General features: G+C 44.6%; 1 protein-coding gene across 1 annotated transcript in view; it reads right to left on the bottom strand.

Annotated features, from left to right (window-relative positions):
- Positions 1 to 21,930, bottom strand: part of LOC306750490 (phospholipid phosphatase-related protein type 5-like) — a gene marked incomplete at both ends in the record, with an annotated part of 71,858 nt that extends 49,928 nt beyond the window's left edge. Inside the window, one exon of the mRNA XM_079233922.1 lies at positions 21,727 to 21,930. Coding sequence (XP_079090048.1) covers positions 21,727 to 21,930 — 204 coding nt within the window. The remainder of the gene's footprint in view (positions 1 to 21,726) is intronic.
- Positions 21,931 to 22,175: the final 245 nt, after the last annotated feature.

Raw genomic sequence — 22,175 nt, 5'->3', positions numbered from 1 at the left:
AGTTTAAGGTAAAACATAACCGTATTAAACATTGTAGAGCCACTATGCCGTCATAGTAAGAGGCCGTATCTAAGAAAGAGAGGCCTGTTAGGAGCCATAACCACAATCTCATTTTGAGTTGTCAGTGAAAAAGCAGTGTTTTTTGTGGTGCATTTAGCTTTGAGAAGACAGGGCCGGGCCTACAGCCTCCGCTCTTGAGGGGTTGATAATCCCAGTGTAGTTGTGTCAGCAGGCCGGCTCCTAACCGCTCTCTGCAGAGGCACACAAGCATTTCACACTGCAGGCCGAAGCTGGTGCTCCCATAAGCCCCGTGACCAGAGGCCAACAGCACAGATAAGCAGCATGGTGGCCGCTCGGCTCCAGGATGTGGCCCCTGACCCCCCGTGTCTCCTGAGCCCACAGCTTCCAGCGCTTGGCCGATTTCACACTCAGTGCGCTGACGGATTAATCTTTAATTTACAGGTTCCCCTCAGCGGGAGTTGGACCGCCAACCTCCTGACCTTGCCCGGTCTGGATGTTTCCACCTGGCTGAACACCCAGACGCACACAGTCCTGCCCCTGTCGCTCAGATTGTGTGTGGGCTGACGGGTGCTGAGGCCCCGGGCTGAGGCCCCGGGCCGGGGGCCACAGGGGCCACGCACTCTGGCGCCTTATTCAGATCGACTGGTGGGGGCAGACGAGGCAGAGGAGGAAAACTGAAACCAGAAAGGTAACTGACTTGCAAATGCACAAAGGTTTTTTTGCAATATTTTTGCAAATACCTTTATTTAAACATTACATTTCATTTAGCTGACGCTTTTATGCAAAGACATGTTTGCTCTACACACCGTAGACACAGCAACGGGGAGCAATTCGGGGTTAAGTGTCACAAGGACGCAACGACTAGGACTAGCGGAGACGGGTTGATTCTTAATTTAGAGGGATCCTCTGTGTATTTTCAGGAAAGTCTGGGCAACAGCAGTAATACCGTCACATGACACATTGAGACATTAGAACCAGTTCTGACGCATTAACCCTTTAACTGTCCTGGCATCAGGGGCCAGACGACAAAGCCTCACAGAACACACAGTGGTGGGCCCCGACTTAAGTCCCCCCACAATTTTAGTAATCAGTCAACTCAGTCAGTTTTTTTGACTTAACTTTAGGACCGCCATGCTGGTTTGGGTTTGTATAATGCAAATAACGAGATATTATACGTAACCATGTTATACGTTATTACTGTATATGTTTTTTTGTTTTGTTCTCATATTATTCTATTGTTGGAAAGCAGCCTCTGATTGGTCAAGACGCCCAGAACAAAGCCTCTGATTGGTCAACAAGTCAGGGACAAAGCCTCTGATTGGTCAAGACGCCCAGAACAAAGACACTGATTGGTCGACAAAGCGAGGACAAAGCCTCTGATTGGTGGACGAGTCAGGGACAAAGCCTCTGATTGGTGGACGAGTCAGGGACAAAGCCTCTGATTGGTGGACGAGTCAGGGACAAAGCCTCTGATTGGTGGACGAGTCAGGGACAAAGCCTCTGATTGGTGGACGAGTCAGGGACAAAGCCTCTGATTGGTGGACAGACTCATCTTAAGACATCAGGGACTGAACAGTTGGTTCATCCAATGCTAATTATTTTTAAGTGCCGGCCCTTTTCCAAACGGTTTCCACAGACGGATTCTCAGATGGTTGTGTAAATAAACCATCTGCTTTTTAAATGTGTTTTATTTATTCCAAAACCAACGTAAGAACGTGTTCCTCTTCAGAGGAGTGCCAATACCGTTTCTTTCTCCTTTCAAAACTGACCGTAAAGACCGTAGCTTTAGCCGTTAAACGGCGCACTATGCGACTTCCTTTCAACTTTGTTTTTCGCCTTCAAAATAAAAACACCTTTTATTTATTTTCTTTAAAAAAAGAAAACTGATTTATATACTGTTGTTAACTTGCTGTTGCTCCAGAGTGCCTGTTATATTGTTCTGATAACATTACTTTAAAATAAAAGCGTGCAATACACTAGTTTTTACTTCATTATTGAAGTTTTGCATTTCTTGAAAAGTTGCATTCTTTCTCTATGATGATTGGAGATATTTTGTTCATATGCCATCATTTCTAGTAGCTTCATCAAACAAATGCATGTTTGCATTATTGCATTGTTTCTTAAACATTAAAATGTCATATGATGGTTTTGCAAACCGTTGCGGCAGCTGTAATGAGGCTAGAATGCTAACAGAGCAGCTAACAGAGCAGACGCACACCTCATCCTGTGTGAATAGATTGACTGGACACCATGAAAAGGTGCCATGCAGTCAGATCTATAGATGGAAAACACAGAGAACAAGAGTTCTGTGTGATGCACACTCAAGTGATCAGGTGTCTGCTGGCAAACACGACAGCACTGACAGCAGCTGCTTTAAACGGCTTGTCCTCAGCTGCACTACATCCACTCGCGTGTTTTGAAAAGTAGAATTCTGATTTTCTCACACTTGGCATCTTTCTGGCTGTGGTTAATATTTGGAGTGAAAGTGATGTGCATTACGGACGAGAGCGAGAATAACAACCCTGTAATGGAGACGCCAGAGAGCTTGTTGCCGTCAGCGGAAAGATCAGGACTTGAGATGCATGAGGATGTCAGGTGGTAACGGGCTGTAGATCAGTCCTGAACCAGACCTCTGGGTCTCTCAGAGTGAAGAAGGGATGACGAGGTGCTGGCAGTCCATCACGTGCCTGTGAGCACACAGACGTGGAACCTGGGTTCTATCTGGTTAAGTAAAGGTTCCGTCTTAGAACCCACAGGACGCTACCAAAGAGATGCAATGCTCATGACATATTGGGCCAACTTTGTCAAGAAAGACTTGGAATAGGAATATTGATTTTGGATATCAGCCCAATGTCTAGCAACCGGGTATTGGTGACAACGCGGACAATTCCTGTTTACGGTTTGACCCATTTGTAGCACTAAAAAAATGTACAGTTGAATTTGAATGTTACCATGTTCCTGGTGTACAATTAATTTTCCTAAAAACTAATATGAATATTTAAAAAAAAAAAAAAAAAAATATATATATATATATATATATATATATATATATATATATGTGTCATTAGTTGTTACATGTTGTGTTGCACTGTTAAAACTAATACTTTCTTAAAAATGAAAAACACAAATTCTGGCAATGTTTTCCACAATTCTCTTCATGACCAAGCATGTATTTTTATTTGAATAAAGTGCCTGTTTGAATGTGTTCACTAAATGTAAGTGCAGGTTAAGTAAAGTGGTATTGCAGCTGAATCTCTTGAGCGTAATCATGTTAATTAACACACTGCTCTACAGGTCATGACATCATCAGTGCTACATGGACCTGTTCAGGTGATGATGAGTTTACTCTTCCTCTCTGGCACGCGGATAGCTCAGGAACACAAAGAGCTGATTACCATCACTGTTTGTCAAGGCAGCGCTGGGACCTTGTATACAGAGAGCGGCAAGCGGTGGAAAAGGAACAAAAGAGGCATCTTCTGCTTTTATACCAGGGGAAAATTACTGTGTGGTCGCTATGGTTACACTCACTTTTTTTTAATGAGGAATCGATAAAACGCACGGAGGAGGACACACGCTCAACACATCTCTGTTTGTAATGTTTTCCACTCTCAAATGTATCAGGAAAATACTCCCCTGAGGTAATGTGCACATGTGTTGCCATAGCAACCACGTGATCTTGCATATATATATATATATATATATATATATATATATATATATATATATATATATATATATATATATTTATTTATTATCTATACCACGTGATCGTGCATATATATATATATATATATATATATATATATATATATATATATATATATATATATATATATATATATGCACGATCACGTGGTATAGATAATAAATAAATATATATATATATATATATATATTTATATATTATCTATACTCCAAAGAGCACTTGGAAAATGTTTTTTTTTTTCATTTTTCTTCAGCGTTATCAGATTTGAAAGTTATCAGATTTGAAAGTTCCTCTTCTGAATTCATGCTAAAATGACACAGCACTGTTATGGGGTGCAGGACACGGACTGCGCCTGTGACATGCACACATCTTTTTACTTGCATTGCTTACCATTTTTTATGGACTTTATTTGATTGGACATTTTGTCTTTACTATAGACAGGATTGATATAGTGGAAGGAGCAGAGAGAGAGAGAGCCCGTCTTCACTCCTGTTTGTGGATCTGATCGGATCCCATTGGACTAATTTGATCCACTGCACCAGGTAGCTGGCCCCTGGATTGCCAACAGGTATTTTGCACACTGGTTAAACCAGTGGTTCTCAAACTTGTTCTGTCACGCCCCACTTTGGAGGAAGAAAAATGTCACGCCAACAAAAATTGTAACAAAATGGTCCAACTTTTTCTGACTCCTCATCTGTGCTTTTTCAATTGATAGAATAAAGAAAATTGAAATCCCGTTCTAGTAAACCAGATCTTTCCATCAGACAAAAACTAATATATGTGCAATCACTTTGTGAGAACAATGCAAAAAACAACTAATATTTGGCAAAAGAATGACCACAAGGTAGCCGGTTCGATCCCTGTTCTCCCCATAGTTTGCATGTTGAAGTGTCTTTTTTTTCTTTTCTTTTAAGAATCTGCATCTCCCCCCCTGCGCCCCACCTGTAATACCTCCGCGCCCCACTAGAGGGTCGCGCCCCATAGTTTGAAAACTCGATGCAAACTCATCAGCTGCTCTGATCTTCTCAAAATGAAGCGGGTGAGTTCCTATTGGCGTTAGCTGGAAGCCGGATGCGTGTCACACAGTAGAGGGTGTCTCTGTGCGTCGGTACCAGACGCTGACCGGGCGTCAGCATCCGATGAGTTGGGAGTGAGAACAGGTTGACTACTCAGGTTGAGTCTGACAGCACCTTCTTCTCCCTGTGCGTCCTGTATGAATGCAATGCTGTTCGGCGTTTCAATGGTTTTAGCACAAAAGTAACAACAAAATTAAGCAAAGTTTAAAGCAAGTATCGTAAAATATTGGGAAATGAAGGGGATGTGCTTCCGCTTGGGGTCACAGCCGTTCCCGTGTGCTTACCATTATCCTATATTTACGAGGCGCTATTTTTCTTTTATTTGTACTATACTCGTGTCGGCCATGCACTTTGAAAGCCACATTGCCTGTGAGAACACGGAGAACGGCGAGAAATGGCTGAGGGGCCATCTGACTTCCAAAAGGCCTGAGCAGCACTGTGACAGCCACGGGCCATTTGTCCCACTTTCTCATCGGCTGTAACACAAGCTGACAGGGCCACGGTGACAATGTGCTGCTGGTTTTCTCTTTGTGGAGCTATTCCCCGCTGGCTAAGTCAAAATGACAGAGCCAGGGTGACCCGTGCTGCTTATTTACTCCACTGTTCCTCTGGTCAGGGGCAAACTTGCTCACTCCTCTCATCCTCTTCCTCCATCCCTCTTCCTGAGACTCTTACTGATTTCATTTCACACCAATCGATGGAAGGACACTCATCTATCCCTATCAGCTTTGCCAGGTAGAGCGCAGCCAGCAGGAAAAGACACCGACATTGAACCAATATTTGAGCAAGGTACCGCTTTTATAATAACGCTCATTGTGTCGATATGTCTAGCAGAGAATTTCATTTCCAGTCACTGAAGCATGAATGAAACCTCCAGCCTCTAGTCCACAGAGAAACATGGCAGTCATTTTGGACAACGCTATGAACAGCACCGCAAACCAAGCAGCAACCAAAACAGCTGAAGGTTTAGGTATGTGCAGATTCTCAAAAGGCCACCCGACACGAATTCTGAAAAACACCAGACCAAACTGAAGTGGCGGAAATAGAGTTTCCTCTGTTGTGCTCAGCCTTAGAGACAGAGTAAGGAGATGAGTTTCCTCTGTAGGACTCTTAGAGATAGAGTAAGGAGATGAGTTTCCTCTGTAGGGCTCAGCCTTAGAGATAGAGTAAGGAGATGAGTTTCCTCTGTAGGACTCAGCCTTAGAGATAGAGTAAGGAGATGAGTTTCCTCTGTAGGGCTCAGCCTTAGAGATAGGGTAAGGAGATGAGTTCCCTCTGTAGGGCTCAGCCTTAGAGATAGAGTAAGGAGATGAGTTTCCTCTGTAGGGCTCAGCCTTAGAGATAGAGTAAGGAGATGAGTTTCCTCTGTAGGGCTCAGCCTTAGAGATAGAGTAAGGAGATGAGTTTCCTCTGTAGGGCTCAGCCTTAGAGATAGAGTAAGGAGATGAGTTTCCTCTGTAGGGCTCAGCCTTAGAGATAGAGTAAGGAGATGAGTTTCCTCTGTAGGACTCAGCCTTAGAGATAGAGTAAGGAGATGAGTTTCCTCTGTAGGGCTCAGCCTTAGAGATAGAGTAAGGAGATGAGTTTCCTCTGTAGGACTCAGCCTTAGAGATAGAGTAAGGAGATGAGTTTCCTCTGTAGGGCTCAGCCTTAGAGATAGAGTAAGGAGATGAGTTTCCTCTGTAGGGCTCAGCCTTAGAGATAGAGTAAGGAGATGAGTTTCCTCTGTAGTGCTCAGCCTTAGAGATAGAGTAAGGAGATGAGTTTCCTCTGTAGGACTCAGCCTTAGAGATAGGGTAAGGAGATGAGTTTCCTCTGTAGGGCTCAGCCTTAGAGATAGAGTAAGGAGATGAGTTTCCTCTGTAGGGCTCAGCCTTAGAGATAGAGTAAGGAGATGAGTTTCCTCTGTAGGACTCTTAGAGATAGAGTAAGGAGATGAGTTTCCTCTGTAGGACTCTTAGAGATAGAGTAAGGAGATGAGTTTCCTCTGTAGGGCTCAGCCTTAGAGATAGAGTAAGGAGATGAGTTTCCTCTGTAGGGCTCAGCCTTAGAGATAGAGTAAGGAGATGAGTTTCCTCTGTAGGACTCTTAGAGATAGAGTAAGGAGATGAGTTTCCTCTGTAGGACTCTTAGAGATAGAGTAAGGAGATGAGTTTCCTCTGTAGGGCTCAGCCTTAGAGATAGAGTAAGGAGATGAGTTTCCTCTGTAGGGCTCAGCCTTAGAGATAGAGTAAGGAGATGAGTTTCCTCTGTAGGACTCTTAGAGATAGAGTAAGGAGATGAGTTTCCTCTGTAGGACTCTTAGAGATAGAGTAAGGAGATGAGTTTCCTCTGTAGGACTCTTAGAGATAGAGTAAGGAGATGAGTTTCCTCTGTAGGACTCTTAGAGATAAAGTAAGGAGATGAGTTTCCTCTGTAGGGCTCAGCCTTAGAGATAGAGTAAGGAGATGAGTTTCCTCTGTAGGGCTCAGCCTTAGAGATAGAGTAAGGAGATGAGTTTCCTCTGTAGGGCTCAGCCTTAGAGATAGAGTAAGGAGATGAGTTTCCTCTGTAGGACTCTTAGAGATAGAGTAAGGAGATGAGTTTCCTCTGTAGGACTCTTAGAGATAGAGTAAGGAGATGAGTTTCCTCTGTAGGACTCTTAGAGATAGAGTAAGGAGATGAGTTTCCTCTGTAGGACTCTTAGAGATAAAGTAAGGAGATGAGTTTCCTCTGTAGGGCTCAGCCTTAGAGATAGAGTAAGGAGATGAGTTTCCTCTGTAGGGCTCAGCCTTAGAGATAGAGTAAGGAGATGAGTTTCCTCTGTAGGGCTCAGCCTTAGAGATAGGGTAAGGAGCTCGGCCATCAGGAGGAGCTTTGAGTTGAGGCGCTCCTGCTTCGTGTCAAAAGGAGTCAGCTGAGGTGGTTCAGACATCTAACCAGGATGCCTGCTGGGCGCCTCCCACTGTAGCTTAACTGGTAGGAGACCCTGGGGAAGACCCAGGACACGCTGGAGGGATTATATCTCCCAGAATTAGCTGGACAATGTTGCTGACCCAGAGGGAAGTCTTGGTCAGCCTGCTGCCAGCGCGACCCGACTCTGGATCGATCATAATGTATCAGATGAGGAAAACTTTACAGTATTCTTAAAAGTACTGCCATTTACGTGCATTTTATTAGACAATTTGGAAAGCCGGATGCTATAATGTGGTCCTATGCCTTGCAGCTGCTTCAAACCCCTCCCTGAACTAAAGCAACTCAACCTGTCATGTGGGAAGTGAATTAGTATGTTCCATTATCTCCTCTGCCATATTGAGATCCATGGTTGGATTCTAAAGAGAGGTTCACTGGGCTATTACAAATGAGAACGAGAATGTGCGGAGTGCATGATTATAATGCAGAGGTTAGAATGCCGTGTCTCTCTTGGCTCTCAGCTAAGCCTTCAACTCTCCCCCTGCCTCCCACTCCTCATCTCATTGCTTTTTTAAGCACAGCACCATGCAGCAATATAGAATAAGCCCCTACAGCTAATGTGTGGACTGGACTGCTAACTGCAGCGGTGAACAGAGATGGAGCCATTTGAATATGTGAGGTCTAAAATGAAAAAAGATGGTTGGAAATGAAGGCTGCGAACATGACCACAGCCCCGACTGTGGTATGGTAACTCGCCACCGAGTGTAAAAAAACAAGAACTGAGTTATTCCTTTGGGGCTGATCACAGATTAAATACAGGCGGCTCGCCCGCCCTGATTGGTGTAGCTCTATGAGACTGTAACCCTACAAGTAGAACTACCAGTGTTGTAGATAAGACCCAGACAAGATCAAGACATCGTGGGGTTGAGACCAGGTCAAGACCGAGACCAAGATCAAACCAGTCCTAGATCAAACCAGTCCTAGATCAAACCAGTCCAAGATCAAACCAGTCACACATTGCATGTCACACTTTTGATATAATGTGGATCATGCAAACCAATTGCACTACTTAAATTGATCTGATCGGTCCACATTCCACATTCCCATAAAACCATCCACAGAAAACAACTGTAGTTTCCTCTTCATTCACCTCTTTTATTGTCATATATACTGTTTGTGTGTGAATATATAAGTGTACCATGTGAAATGTATTGATACAATAATCAAAAGGCAGTGGTGAAGGTACCTTTGTTTTCTATGAGCATTCACAGTAATTAATTTCACAAATAAATCAGACGATGCACCGGCAGTTTAGTGATATTTTTACAGTTGTAGTCTTGGAATAAAATCGAGAGTCCTCTTTGTCTGAGACCAAGACAAGGCCGAGTTCAAATGAGGCCAATTCCAAGACAAGACCTAGACCAGCCACTAGGCACCTGCAGCCCATCAGGGATTAGAGCAAGCATAATTGCAGCACCCGAAGTAGATGAGCGTATATGAAATGGATGTACTTGCATGATTCCTGCACTTTTTTGGGGAGCTAGCTCACGGCCGCCTGCCGCTGGCTAGCTCACGCCGTTGTCTCGGACGCAGAGCGCCCGCCCTCTGGCTCCACTGAGGTCTAAGGGGTCGTCACGTTGAGAGCCGCCGAGAGGGAATGGAAATGCTCATTCTCGTTTGGCAAGTGTTAAAAACGATTTTGTCATTTAGTTAAATAACTTTGTTGCATAATCCCAGCTTCAATGTTTTCCACTTCTTAAACTGATTGTAGTAACTGCAGTACAGAGACATTAATGCAACTCTCACAAATCACAAGTGAAATAACTAAATAGTAAAACCTGCAGGCACATAGCAGATAGATGTGATCAACTCATGATCTGGTTTCTTTTATTGTCTCTTTTATCCTTCACATAGCAGTCAGTGTGTTCCCAACTCCACAGGCAGCAGATGAATCAATACGATTTATTCAGACTGTAATCAAGTGACTGATTGCATGATCAGGCATCAGTGGGTTTTTTGGTAGTTTTTTCAGGACAGGGGACATTATGTGCTGTGAGAATTGCCTTTTTATTAAGAGAATACTCTTCTACAAACACTTTCCAATCAGCCAACTCATTACGGAGAGCACTGTCCCAATTCAGTTAAGGCTGTCTAAGACGTTCCTTCATTAGCATTGTATCGTCCATCTAATAGCAGACAGACATTTCTTCTACAGTTTAGAACAGATCCACAGATTCAGATGCATTTCAATGCAGTGGGAGTCGGTCCTGATCAGACTCGGCTTCATAGTTTCTCTCGCCCTGCCTGACTATTTTTACTGCAGCGGGTGATTTCCTTCGCGTTCGCCAGTGACCTTAAACACTTAGTCACAACATGACCTGTCTCACAGCTGCCTTCGATTCTTGGCAATTCCAGTATCTGTGGGTGGAGAGGTGAGTATCTGCCTCTTCTCCTGAACATTACTCCTGTCTCGTTGTTTCATGTCGGCCTCGTTTCTGAAGGACTAACACCAAAAGCTGAGGTGTATCACAGATGGTTTAGAGCGCTGAGACGTTTTTTATACAAACATTGGACATGTTTGCACCGACTGCTTGTCTGTTGTAATCTTGTCTCTTGACAAGTAATCAACCAGAATGATCCTTTCAGGCAGATTGATACAGACAGGTAATAGTGAGCATAGCCGTTGGTGTGCACAGCATGGGGTAGTGGGCGACGTACCCGTCAGGCTCCAGATCTCAGCAGAGAAAACTAATAAAATACTGACAAGATATTTATACCAGGCTACTGATGGCAGTCTTACGAGAGGTTCTGTATGATGTTTGAATTTAGTTTTCTAAGGAAAAAGACAAATTAACAGCCTGGTAGTTAAGAAGAACGTTTTCCCAGAAACAAATAGAAAGCATGAAAATAAGTTTTGGTTTATTTGTTTTCATTATTATTAAAATGGCAAAACTATTTTCAAAGGATAAACAAAAGGTTTCCAACAAGCATTGCAAATATTGTAAATAAAGTCTTTACAGATTTTCAAGTGGTTCACACTTTGAGAAAGAGCAGCTGTAAAAACAGCAAATAGCTGTTAGCTAGATTGCTGAACTGCGTTTTAATGCTGTGAAAACAAGTTGTATAAAGGCTGAAAGAAAGCAAAAGGAATCGTGGTTGTCCATTATGAAGTCTTCTGGAGACAGAATACATGATCTGTCACCAGTTCAAGATGAGGTACAATTGAACGTTTCATTAGAATTATGGAAGAGCAAATCTGCCCGCTTCAAACAACAACAACTAAAGAGCAAGAGTATTGCCTGTCACATAAATGCAAGGTTAGAAGAACATGGTAGCTGAGAGTGAAGAGGTGAAGGCCGTTGATGAAGGCATGAAGATGAAGTGGAAGTGGTGGAGACGTGAAGGTCGAGGGACACACCCTCCTCTTCTGTTGCTTCAGCAGGTTGAACGGGCCGAGCAGGCTCTGCATTGTCTGTTCACACCCAATAATTATAGGGCGAGAAAACCTGCACTGAAAAAACCCACTGAACGTCCAACGCATGTGAGACACTGAACTACAGCAGAACATGCACATCCAAACCACACCGCAGACGTCGCTCCACGAAACGCAGCCGCCGATACTCCCAGGGCTGTTATTTATTCAAACTCAGGTCAATGTCTTCCAATATTTATGTCAACTTTTTTATTGACTGAATGATTTATGTCAACGGATAACATAAAACAGTAGCGGGCCGTGGATTTGGTGTCTATGCCTGCTGTTTAGTTTAACAGCTGACTGTTTAGGCCAGCAGAGAAGAGTCAGCAGGCCCTGATGCCACTGACACAAAACCATAAATTCATAGCAAGCCCAATTCAAAAGAGGGACCAGATACAGGGCAATAAATTGAACTTCAAGGCAATATACCAAGAGCTCTTTTGGTCCGGAGAATAATAGACAAGTTGTCCATGTGATAACTAAAAGAGCCCAATACTCTACTATTACATTTTGGGTGAATGTACCAACATCTCATAGACTTCTGGTGCCACGGTTGTTTGCAGCTCCTTTGGTCTCAAGTTGAGAAAATGTACTTTTAGACCCCAACATGAGACGTGTTATTGGAACACAAATTATTGTGTTACTTTCCATACCATACAATACAAACGTTAGCGTGGACTGTAATGTGAAATATCCTATTGGCCAGAACAAAATGAACCAATAATTTGATCCAAAAGTCCTGGCAGAGCTGTCAATGACGAGAACCTCAACTCCGAGTCAAAGAAGACTCAAGAGATGTTTGAAATTGTTAAGCGAGCTGGATGCGAAGTCTAAAAAGGCATGTGAATGATAAGAAGTCTGTTGGATTTGATCTTTTAAGCTCTTAGTAAACAATTATTTGATTAAAACATGTTTTCCATTTTTCCCTTTACCTGATTAATGGACCTAATCATTAAAATGGTTGATCCTCTCCCGTCTCAGCACACCTCAAAGTTCCCCTCCGCAAACATGACGGAGCTTAAGATTGAGCTTTGTGGGACTCGAGAGTTAGAATGATTGCTTCTTGCAAGTTCCACCAGTTAAACAAAGAAAAAGCAATATGAGATATGAGGGTGCCATGGGGTCATGTTGTGTTGGTACTTTGTGCTCAGCGTGGGTGGTTCCATACATGTTCCTTCTTTTTGTACCTTTTTGGTCACTGATGAGAACGCATCACAGCCTACAGAGGTACAGAGGACGATCCTGCACTGACACCTGAGGATTGTCCTCGTTACTACTGAACTGTGGAAGTTGCTTTCCCAAAATACGGCAATAATACTTAATACTTTCAGTAAATTGGCCGCCGTGATGACGATGATCTTGTGGACCAAATTTAAACTTTGTCCTAATTATATATTACATCTGTATATATCAACTCCACATTCAGATTAAGACGTTATGAGTGTTTTTCCACTCTTTGGAGAAAGGTAGGACGGGTTCGACTCTGAACCACCCAAGTTCTCTTAAATCATACGAACCTTAATGGTTCTTGTATGAGGCGTATTGTCTTTGTCTCATAATCTCTACACAAACATCCCCACAAAAGAAGACAAGAGATCGGCCCAAGGACTCGGTGGGCACGGCCATTAGTTGTGTTTTAAGCCATGTCCTGAGTGTCGGAGGGATTGAGCTCTCAGAGCTGGGTGCAGCCGGCTGAGACTCTCTGCTGTGCAGATGCTCATCCATCTTCATGGCACTTTTATTCTTGCTAAGGAAATAGTTGACTGTGGGAGCCAGTGTTCTGTAGCACACTTCAATCTTTGCTTTCTTTCGTCCTCACAGCGGAGCCGAGGAACTACATGGACACCCTGTTGTCCTCTCGCATCTTGGATGATGTGGGTAATTAGGAATTTATGGATCCATTCGTTTGTCTCTTATTACTTTGCCCTGGAAGCTGCTGACTCAGTTATTAATTAAGAGCACCAGGGGAATAATGCATCAAATAACGGGGAGCTTGTTCCTCACCTGGCCGTGGGCAAAAAGGAGCAGCTCTTTTATTATAGTCATCATTTAGAAGACCTTGCATGACAAATAATGTTCACGTTAAACTCATTTGCAAATGTGTTTTAAAAGAAACAATGCCTCCAGGAAAAGGTCTTGTACCAACATAAAAGAAAAATAACATTTATACTAAATAAAACTTTAAAGTACCGAGATGACATTACATTTGTTTCTTTAAATGATCAGCTTCTGCAAGTTTAAATATGTGTAAATATATTTTAATGTCTGTGTAGTGAAGACTACACAGACATGCTTAACTATTAAACACAGTCCAATTTCTCTATGTTTATTATTTTATAACATGGTATATATTCAAAATGTTATTATCAATACATCATATTAAACATAGTTTAGGGAAACGTTTTGTTTAATTAATGTTGATGAATCAGATTTAAATCAGACACAGCAAAGATCAGCAGATTGAGTGATTATCAATATCAATGATTTTAAACGACTTCAAATCCTGCTGATAATTCATGAACATCAGGGGTCTTTAAAGTTTCACCTACTGGACATAGTAAACTAGCCTCAATCTAGATAACGCGGTGGGTATTTTAAATCTTTTGCATCTGTACGCTATTTCCAGAAAATACAGCGCATACATTTATGGAGTTGAAATACTGGATGGAAACCGCTCCTGGCAACTAAAGCATGACTCACATTTACATCAAACTTACAGAAACGTCTTATGCAGACGAGGACTGAGGGAGAAGAGTATCTGGAGCACAACACCCACCCTGGAGTATCCTGGACATGATTTATGTGTGGATGAGTCTGGTTGAGTCCATCAGTCATCAGAACAAAATCCCCCTAAAAGCAGGAGCGCATTACATCACACAGCAGTGTAAACCAAGATGTTCTATTCTCTCCAGTGAGACACTTCCATATAAAGTGAGTGGCCTGACTTCAAACAGCAGAGCTTTAAATGAATCAACCAGTCTGTACTGGGACCACTGAGGAGTGTCATCCCCCCGCCCAATGCGTCTGTTCATGTTGCTCTAAAGCAGCTCGGCCTCAGCTGGGAATGCTGCTGCTTACATGGAATATTCAATGGCGTCCAAGCTGCCAATCATGAGCATCACTCATTTACTGTGAATTCTGAAAGCCAGAGACTGATGAGGGCTTTTCTGAGTCAAGAGGAAAGGAGCCGGGCCTGCGATGACACGACGGGGTTCAATGGTGACGTCCATGTTGAGAGTGAAGTTGCCGTAAAAACTAAATCTTCGAGGATATCTTCACTTCACCCGGTGGCTGTTTTCAGGTTTTGTACTCGGCTGAGAATATTTTGCATCACAACTATTCACACTGAATTTGTGACACTTGTTCAATAAAAGGTTCCAATAGATTGACCAACTAGCAGGACTGAACTGACCCAGAGCAACGTCTCGGTCCGGACCACGGCGCCTCCCTTTGTTGGACCCTGAGTGTCCGTCCAGTCAACTTGATTGGTTGAAGCCTTTATTTGAAGTGTGAAAGCCATGATCGACCGACGTGACAACAGTTCTATGAAACGAGGACTGAAGGAAGGCAGCTGAACACAGAGCAGAGAGGAGGCTGTACACATGTGAATATCTTCATATATACAAAAGCACATGGAGCCTTTTTTATTTCCAACATTGGTAACACTTGTGGCATCTTAGATTTCATTGTTTACCAATTTGTGTAAAATAAATGATCAGACATTGTTTGACTCAAGGCATGAAGTGAGTTCTCTCTTCTGTTCATGGTTGATCTGTTCCCACAGAGGAGCAGCACTTTTAGATTGCAGTGAACATCAAGAATGTGACGGGAGCCAAAAATGCCCTGAAACTGCTCTGGGGTTCAGGGGGTTAACTTCTCCCTCAATGTGTGTGTGTGAACACACTCTATCAAAGAACTGGTTGTTTTTCTTCGGGACTGAGGATTCGCCCGGGAGAGATCCAAGTGATCAGACTGAGTCACGGGAGAACATGGACGGGGTGACGGGAGGCTGACATTCAACAAAGGTCCCGAGGCCAGACACACACGGCTGAATTATTATTTATTTTTTATTGGGCTGCCAAGGCGCTCAGCAACTTTCTTTTCAACAACAGAGACATTTCCTGTTTCATTCTCCAAGCGTTGTGTCACGTTTCACAATAAGATGAGGCCGTTAAACTGGCACGCCGCTGAATTGATGCTATAAACCGTAAACTGCTTCCTCAACATTTCTCATCATTTATTTCCCTCGTCATTGTACGACTGAAATAAAGAACCCATCTGCCCCTGGTGAGGATTTGTGGCTGTGCGTCGGTGCCAGGCCGCTCCGCAGCGTTCACTCAGAAATATGATTTCCTGAGGAAGCGTCTGTCCGTCTGTGAAGCTGTCGTTGTCCTGCTGCCCTGTTCTCAGCTGTTTCAGAGCAATTATTAATGAGCATGTGCTCTGATTTATATTCCACATCATCCAAGGCAATTGAGCACTCTGTTCTGGTTCACGAGCAGAACAGCAGAGAGACGTCCACACGGGCGGATCAGAACATTTGAACCGGGTACTAACCAGACGGCGTGTCCAAAGCCGGGTCCACATCCATGCACACATGGCACCGGGGCTGCACGTGTCTACACGCGTCTACACACCTCTACACACCTCTACACGCGTCTACACACCTCTACACGCGTCTACACACCTCTACACGCGTCTACACACCTCTACACGCGTCTACACGCGTCTACACGCCTCTACACGCCTCTACACGCCTCTACACGCCTCTACACACCTCTACACACCTCTACACGCGTCTACACACCTCTACACGCGTCTACACACCTCTACACGCCTCTACACGCCTCTACACGCCTCTACACGCCTCTACACGCGTCTACACGCGTCTACACGCGTCTACACACCTCTACACGCGTCTACACGCGTCTACACACCTCTACACGCCTCTACACGCGTCTACACGCCTCTACACGCGTCTACACGCCTCTACACGCCTCTACACGCCTCTACACGCCTCTACACACCTCTACACGCGTCTACACACCTCTACACGCGTCTACACACCTCTACACGCGTCTACACACCTCTATACGCCTCTACACACCTCTACACGTGTCTACACACCTCTATACGCGTCTACACACCTCTATACGCGTCGCTAAAGACCCCGTCAGTCTGAATGATGACGTCCCGACTTAATTAAATGCAGAACGCTGTCAAAGAGAAACTCCCTGCAGGGCAGCAGAGTAGACTGAGGCAAACTCGTGCCGCTAAATCTGCTTCAATAGAATATTGCATGCTTTGATGCCTGTGTGTGTGTGTGTGTGTGTGTGTGTGTGTGTGTGTGTGTGTGTGTGTGTGTGTGTGTGTGTGTGTGTGTGTGTGTGTGTTGTCAGCGGTCTTGGGGTGACGCTGGATATCTTCAGCATCGTGTTGGCATTGACGTGGAGCATTTAGTAGCGATTCCTTCTGTATTTGATTCATTACCATGTCTCAATAAAACAGAGGACTCCTGTGCTAACTTTACTCCCTCCCAGATTGATCAGCTCGTCGATGGTGCTACTGGCTCATTGAGAGTGACACTGGACTCGATAGCCCCTCTAAAAAAGAGGATCATTAAGCAAAGGAGGCTCGCTCCATGGTACAACCCTCAGACCCGCATTTTGAAGCAAGCATCACCGAAGCTTGAGGGCATATGGCGCTCCAACGGTCTGGAGGAGTCCCGGTTGGTTTGGCGGATAGTCTGAGAACAAATAAGAAGGTCCTCCGTAATGCCAGAGGAGCCTACTACTCATCACTAATAGAGAAACACAAGAGCAACCCTAGGTTTCTCTTTAGCACTGTGGCCAGGCTGGCTGAGAGTCAGGTGGGATGGCCATGGAGGAGGCTGTGGGCCCTGCTGTGAGTCTGGATGGATTTTTTACCATCAACCTCGACCAACTGTCTTCAATGGTTTCTACTTCTAAATCGTCTACCTGTCTCCTGGACCCTGTTCCGACTAAGCTTTTCAAGGAAGTTGTACCTTTAGTTAGTGCCTCTCTACTAGATATTATCAATGGGTCTTTACTAACGGGTCATGTACCACAGTCCTTTAAAGTAGCTGTAATTAAACCTCTTCTTAAGAAGCCCACTCTGGATCCAGAGGTGTTGGCTAACTACAGACCTAACTCTAACCTTCCCTTCCTCTCTAAGATACTGGAGAAGGTAGTCGCAAACCAGTTGTGTGACTTTTTACATAACAATAGTTTATTTGAGGAGTTTGTCAGGATTTAGAAAGCATCATAGAACAGAGACAGCACTCGTGACAATTACTAATGACCTTCTAGTCACATCAGATAGGGGACTTGTCTCTGTTCTGGTCTTGTTAGACCTTAGTGCTGATAAAGGACTTGTCTCTGTTCTGGTCTTGTTAGACCTTAGTGCTGATAAAGGACTTGTCTCTGTTCTGGTCTTGATAGACCTTAGTGCTGATAAAGGACTTGTCTCTGTACTGGTCTTGTTAGACCTTAGTGCTGATAAAGGACTTGTCTCTGTTCTGGTCTTGTTAGACCTTAGTGCAGCGTTTGACACCATTGACCATGACATCTTATTACAGAGACTAGACCAGTCGATTGGTATTAAAGGTACAGCACTAAGCTGGTTTAAGTCGTATTTATCAGATCGATCTCAGTTTGTATTTGTAAACGATGAGGCCTCGGTTACCACTGCCGTTCGCCATGGAGTTCCACAGGGTTCTGTGCTTGGACCAATTTTATTCACCTTATATATGCTTCCTTTAGGCAATATTATCAGAAAACACTCCATAAACTTTCACTGTTATGCCGATGATACTCAACTATATCTGTCGATCAAACCAGATGAAACCCACCAGGTCGCCAAACTTTAAGCGTGTCTTAAAGACAAAACCTGGATGACCTGCAACTTCCTGCTGCTGAACTCGGACAAGACTGAAGTTATTTTACTCGGACCAGAACACCTCAGAAATCCAGTATCTGATGATATGGTTTCTCTGGATGGCATCGCTCTGGTATCCACCACCACCGTAAGGAATCTCTGAGTTATTTTTGACCAGGACCTGTCCTTTGGCTCCCACGTGAAACAGATCTCAAGGACCGCCTTTTTTCACCTACGGAACATCTCAAAGATCCGGCACATCCTGTCTCAACGCGATGCAGAAACATTGATTCACGCATTTGTTACCTCAAGACTGGATTACTGTAACTCTGTATTATCAGGCTGCTCCGGTAAATCCCTTGGATCTCTCCAACTGATCCAGAATGCTGCAGCTTGTGTACTAACAAGGAAGAGAGATCACATTACTCCTGTACTAGCTGCTCTCCACTGGCTTCCTGTAAGATCATAATCATATTTAAAATACTTCTCCTCACCTACAAAGCCTTAACTGGTGATGCACCATCATATCTTAAGGACCTTATAGTGCCATATTACCCCACGAGAGCATTACCCTCACTGGATGCAGGGTTACTTGTGGTTCCCAGAGTGTTAAAAAGTAGGTTGGGGGCTAGAGCTTTCAGTTATCGGGCTCCTCTTCTGTGGAATCAGCTTCCACTTTCAGTCCGGGGGGCAGACAGTCACCTCATTTAAGAGTAGACTTAAGACTTTCCTCTTTGATGGCGCTTACAGTTAGGGCTGTTTCAGGTTTATAGTTAAGGGCTGTTTCAGGCTTATAGTTAGGGCTGTTTCAGGCTTATAGTTAGGGCTGTTTCAGGCTTATAGTTAGGGCTGTTTCAGGCTTATAGTTAGGGCTGTTTCAGGCTTATAGTTAGGGCTGTTTCAGGCTTATAGTTAGGGCTGTTTCAGGCTTATAGTTAGGGCTGTTTCAGGCTTATAGTTAGGACTGTTTCAGGCTTATAGTTAGGGCTGTTTCAGGCTTATAGTTAGGGCTGTTTCAGGCTTATAGTTAGGGCTGTTTCAGGCTTATAGTTAGGGCTGGCTCAGGTTTGCCCTGGTCCAGCCCCTAGATATGCTGCTATAGGCCTAGACTGCTGGGGGACATCTTAGGATACACTGAGCTCCTCCTCTCCTTCTCTTCCTCTTTTCGCTCCTCCTCTCCTCCTCTTCACCTCTTCTTTCTCTCCTTCTGGATAAATGATTGTCTCTTCAATGCATATTACTAACTCTACTTTCTTTTTCCATGGATTCGTGGCTGCCTGGAACCAGGGGGAGGATCCTGGTCCTCCCCCATGGCCCTACTGATGCAACCATGGCCCTGCTGATGGAACCGACCTGGAACCAGACCTGCCAGCTGCCATGGCCCTGCTGATGCCCCTCCTCTCTACCTCCTTCTGCTTAATGGATTGTGGCTATCTGGATCATGGACCATGCATACTACTCATTATATGAATAGTTTCTGTCACATTCATTGAATGTGCTGTAACTCTGTTACGTTATTCATTCTGGCCACATGACATCTATTGCTTTTGTCCATCCGGGGAGAGGGATCCTCCTCTGTTGCTCTCCTTCAGGTTTCTTCCCCTTTTTTCCCTGTGAAAGGGTTTTTACTATCTTTATTGGGGGAGTTTTTCCTGATCCGATGTGAGGTCCCGGGACAGGGATGCCATGTGTACAGATTGTAAAGCCCTCCGAGGCAAACTTGTATTTGTGATGTTGGGCTATACAAAATAACCTGAATTGAATTGTTCATGGTCTGATCCTGTTACTTTGTGGTTAGAATGCAAAGCGACGGGGAAAATAATAGGAATATGAGTGTAATGACATCAGGGAGTATTCAAAGCAATGTGGTGTTGGATTTCTGCGCTTTGAAAACATCCAATCAATACTGACCCACAGGTAGCGTTCACTTTTGATCTTTTTAACTCGATGGGACCTGAGGATCCCATCAAGAACGCGATGCGAAGGCCAGCTTCGATCTCTCCGTCTTCAAGATGCACTCGTCTACATTGCTTTATCAGCTTTATTAACAGGTCTCAAATGAGTGCAAACATTCTGAAAGACAAGGCTGTTCCTTCAGCTTCAGACGCGACTCTCATCCACATCCGTCCCATGAAGCCGCTGCTCCCTGAGAGACGAGCGGGAACACAGTGGAGAGAGACCGCCTCCTCCGGGCTGGTGGAGACCAACACAGAGCTCCAAGAGAGACTTACATTCATCAGGTGACGACAGATGAATGTTACTGCTGCTCCATGTCTGCCGGGGGTATAAATAGCCAACTGTTGGCGGTCACCACATCCGCTTAACAGCTTTGGCGGCGTGTTAATGTTGTGTTTCACACATTTACTTTAGCGTTGGCTGCACATAGAGAAACCTTGAACTCCAGACTGCTACCACACTGCATGTGTGAGCCTTCCTCTGTGAGTGTGGTGCATGATGTTCTTATGTGCACAGGTTTCGAGATGAATAAAACGTCATTGAACAATACGAAACAATCCCAAAATGAGGAGGACTATTTCAAATAAACTAAATGAGGAGTAGAGACAAAACGTTGTGACCCAGAAGCCCCTGATGGTGAAAGTGCTGGCAGCGAGAGACCGACTGAGCCAGTGTCTCGGATTAATGCCACGCTGTAAAAAAAGGTCGCGGAACAAAACTGAGACCGGCTGAGAAACAGGAAAAGTTAGTGAGGAAGCCCTGTGGACCTTTACAGCTTGTTACGCTGCCCCCAAGTGGCCAAGATGAATACATCAATGAATGAATGCAACGTAAAGAAAGCAGACGTCATGACAGGAATCACTCAGGATCAATATTCCTCCAGGTGCAGCAGCTACAGGCCTCCTCTGCTGACCGGAGGCAGAGCCAGTCTGACATGTGGAGAAACCTCTCCAGGGAGAATGAGTCATGCACAGCATTCCCCCTGAGATCGCCGCTGATAAGTCATCAGATGGAGCAATTTGAAGAGATTAAATCAATGCAGCGGCTTTCACATTTGGTCTTGTGCACTTATCTATTGGAAGGCTGCCTCTTTTTGTCTCTTTAAAATTCATCTTGTCATTTTCAGGCGAAAAGAAGATGCTATCTTAATGAGAGGGGACAGAATAACATCAGAAGAACCCAGGGTGATATTTAGGCTGATGGCAGCTCATAACTGGTGATGTGTGTGACATTTCAAATGAGGTTCCAGACAGTTGCATGACATTGAGGAGCAAACCTCAAGTCAGCAGTAAGCGACAAGCCCTGAGGAAAAACCTCTATTGCTATTCTACAATCTAGTTTGAGGTTCTTATACAAATACAACAAGCTTGAGTAGCACATGACACATAATTAATATTTTTTGATAATGAAGCATTGTTAAAAATGTGTCATCACAAGACCCTAGAACCACCACCGAGAGCTCTATAAATATATCTTATGAATCCCACCAACCGAAGACGCTGCAGCCAGAGAGAGTCTGGACAAAATGACCTCATGGAATGAATACATTTGTCAAATTGCATGTGACACAGTGATTGATCCACGGTTGTGTCAGCCCCGAGGATCAATGTGTGGGGGAAAGGGGAGGAAGAGAAGAGCGGGATGGACCGGGCTCCGGCGGTGGAGCTGAGCGGGTGAAGTTGTGACGGGAGGAGAGCACTCACCAGCAGCGTGGGCAGCCCGGCCACCAGGGCGTACAGCAGCACGGGCGGGACGGCGCTGCTGTCCTCCGGTCCCAGGTAGGGCTTGGTGTACGCCGTGTCGTAGCAGAAAAAGCCCTGCACGTGCACGCTGAAGGTGTCGGTGTACTCGAAGTAGTAGGCCAGCATGACGGTCCCGGCCATGATCACCAGCTGGAAGTACAGCATGATGCAGACAGAGAGCGAGAGACATTTAATTAGAATTAGCCTTTTTTTCTCTCTCTTTCTCTCTCTCCCCCTCGCTCGCCCTCCTACCCGGCCTCCTCCTCCCCGCTGGTGCCGACTCCCGGTGACCGGCTCATGACGGCTCGGCTGCACGCGATGAGCCGCTCGCTGTGATCGTGGCGGAGGCTCGCCCTGGCTTCCTCTGCTCGCTGCTGCGACTACAGCCTGTGTGTGTGCGCGTGTGTGTG

This window comes from Taurulus bubalis (assembly GCF_910589615.1).
Source record: "Taurulus bubalis genome assembly, chromosome: 18".
NCBI lineage: Eukaryota > Metazoa > Chordata > Actinopteri > Perciformes > Cottidae > Taurulus > Taurulus bubalis.
This window is presented reverse-complemented; position numbering and strand designations above follow the sequence as displayed.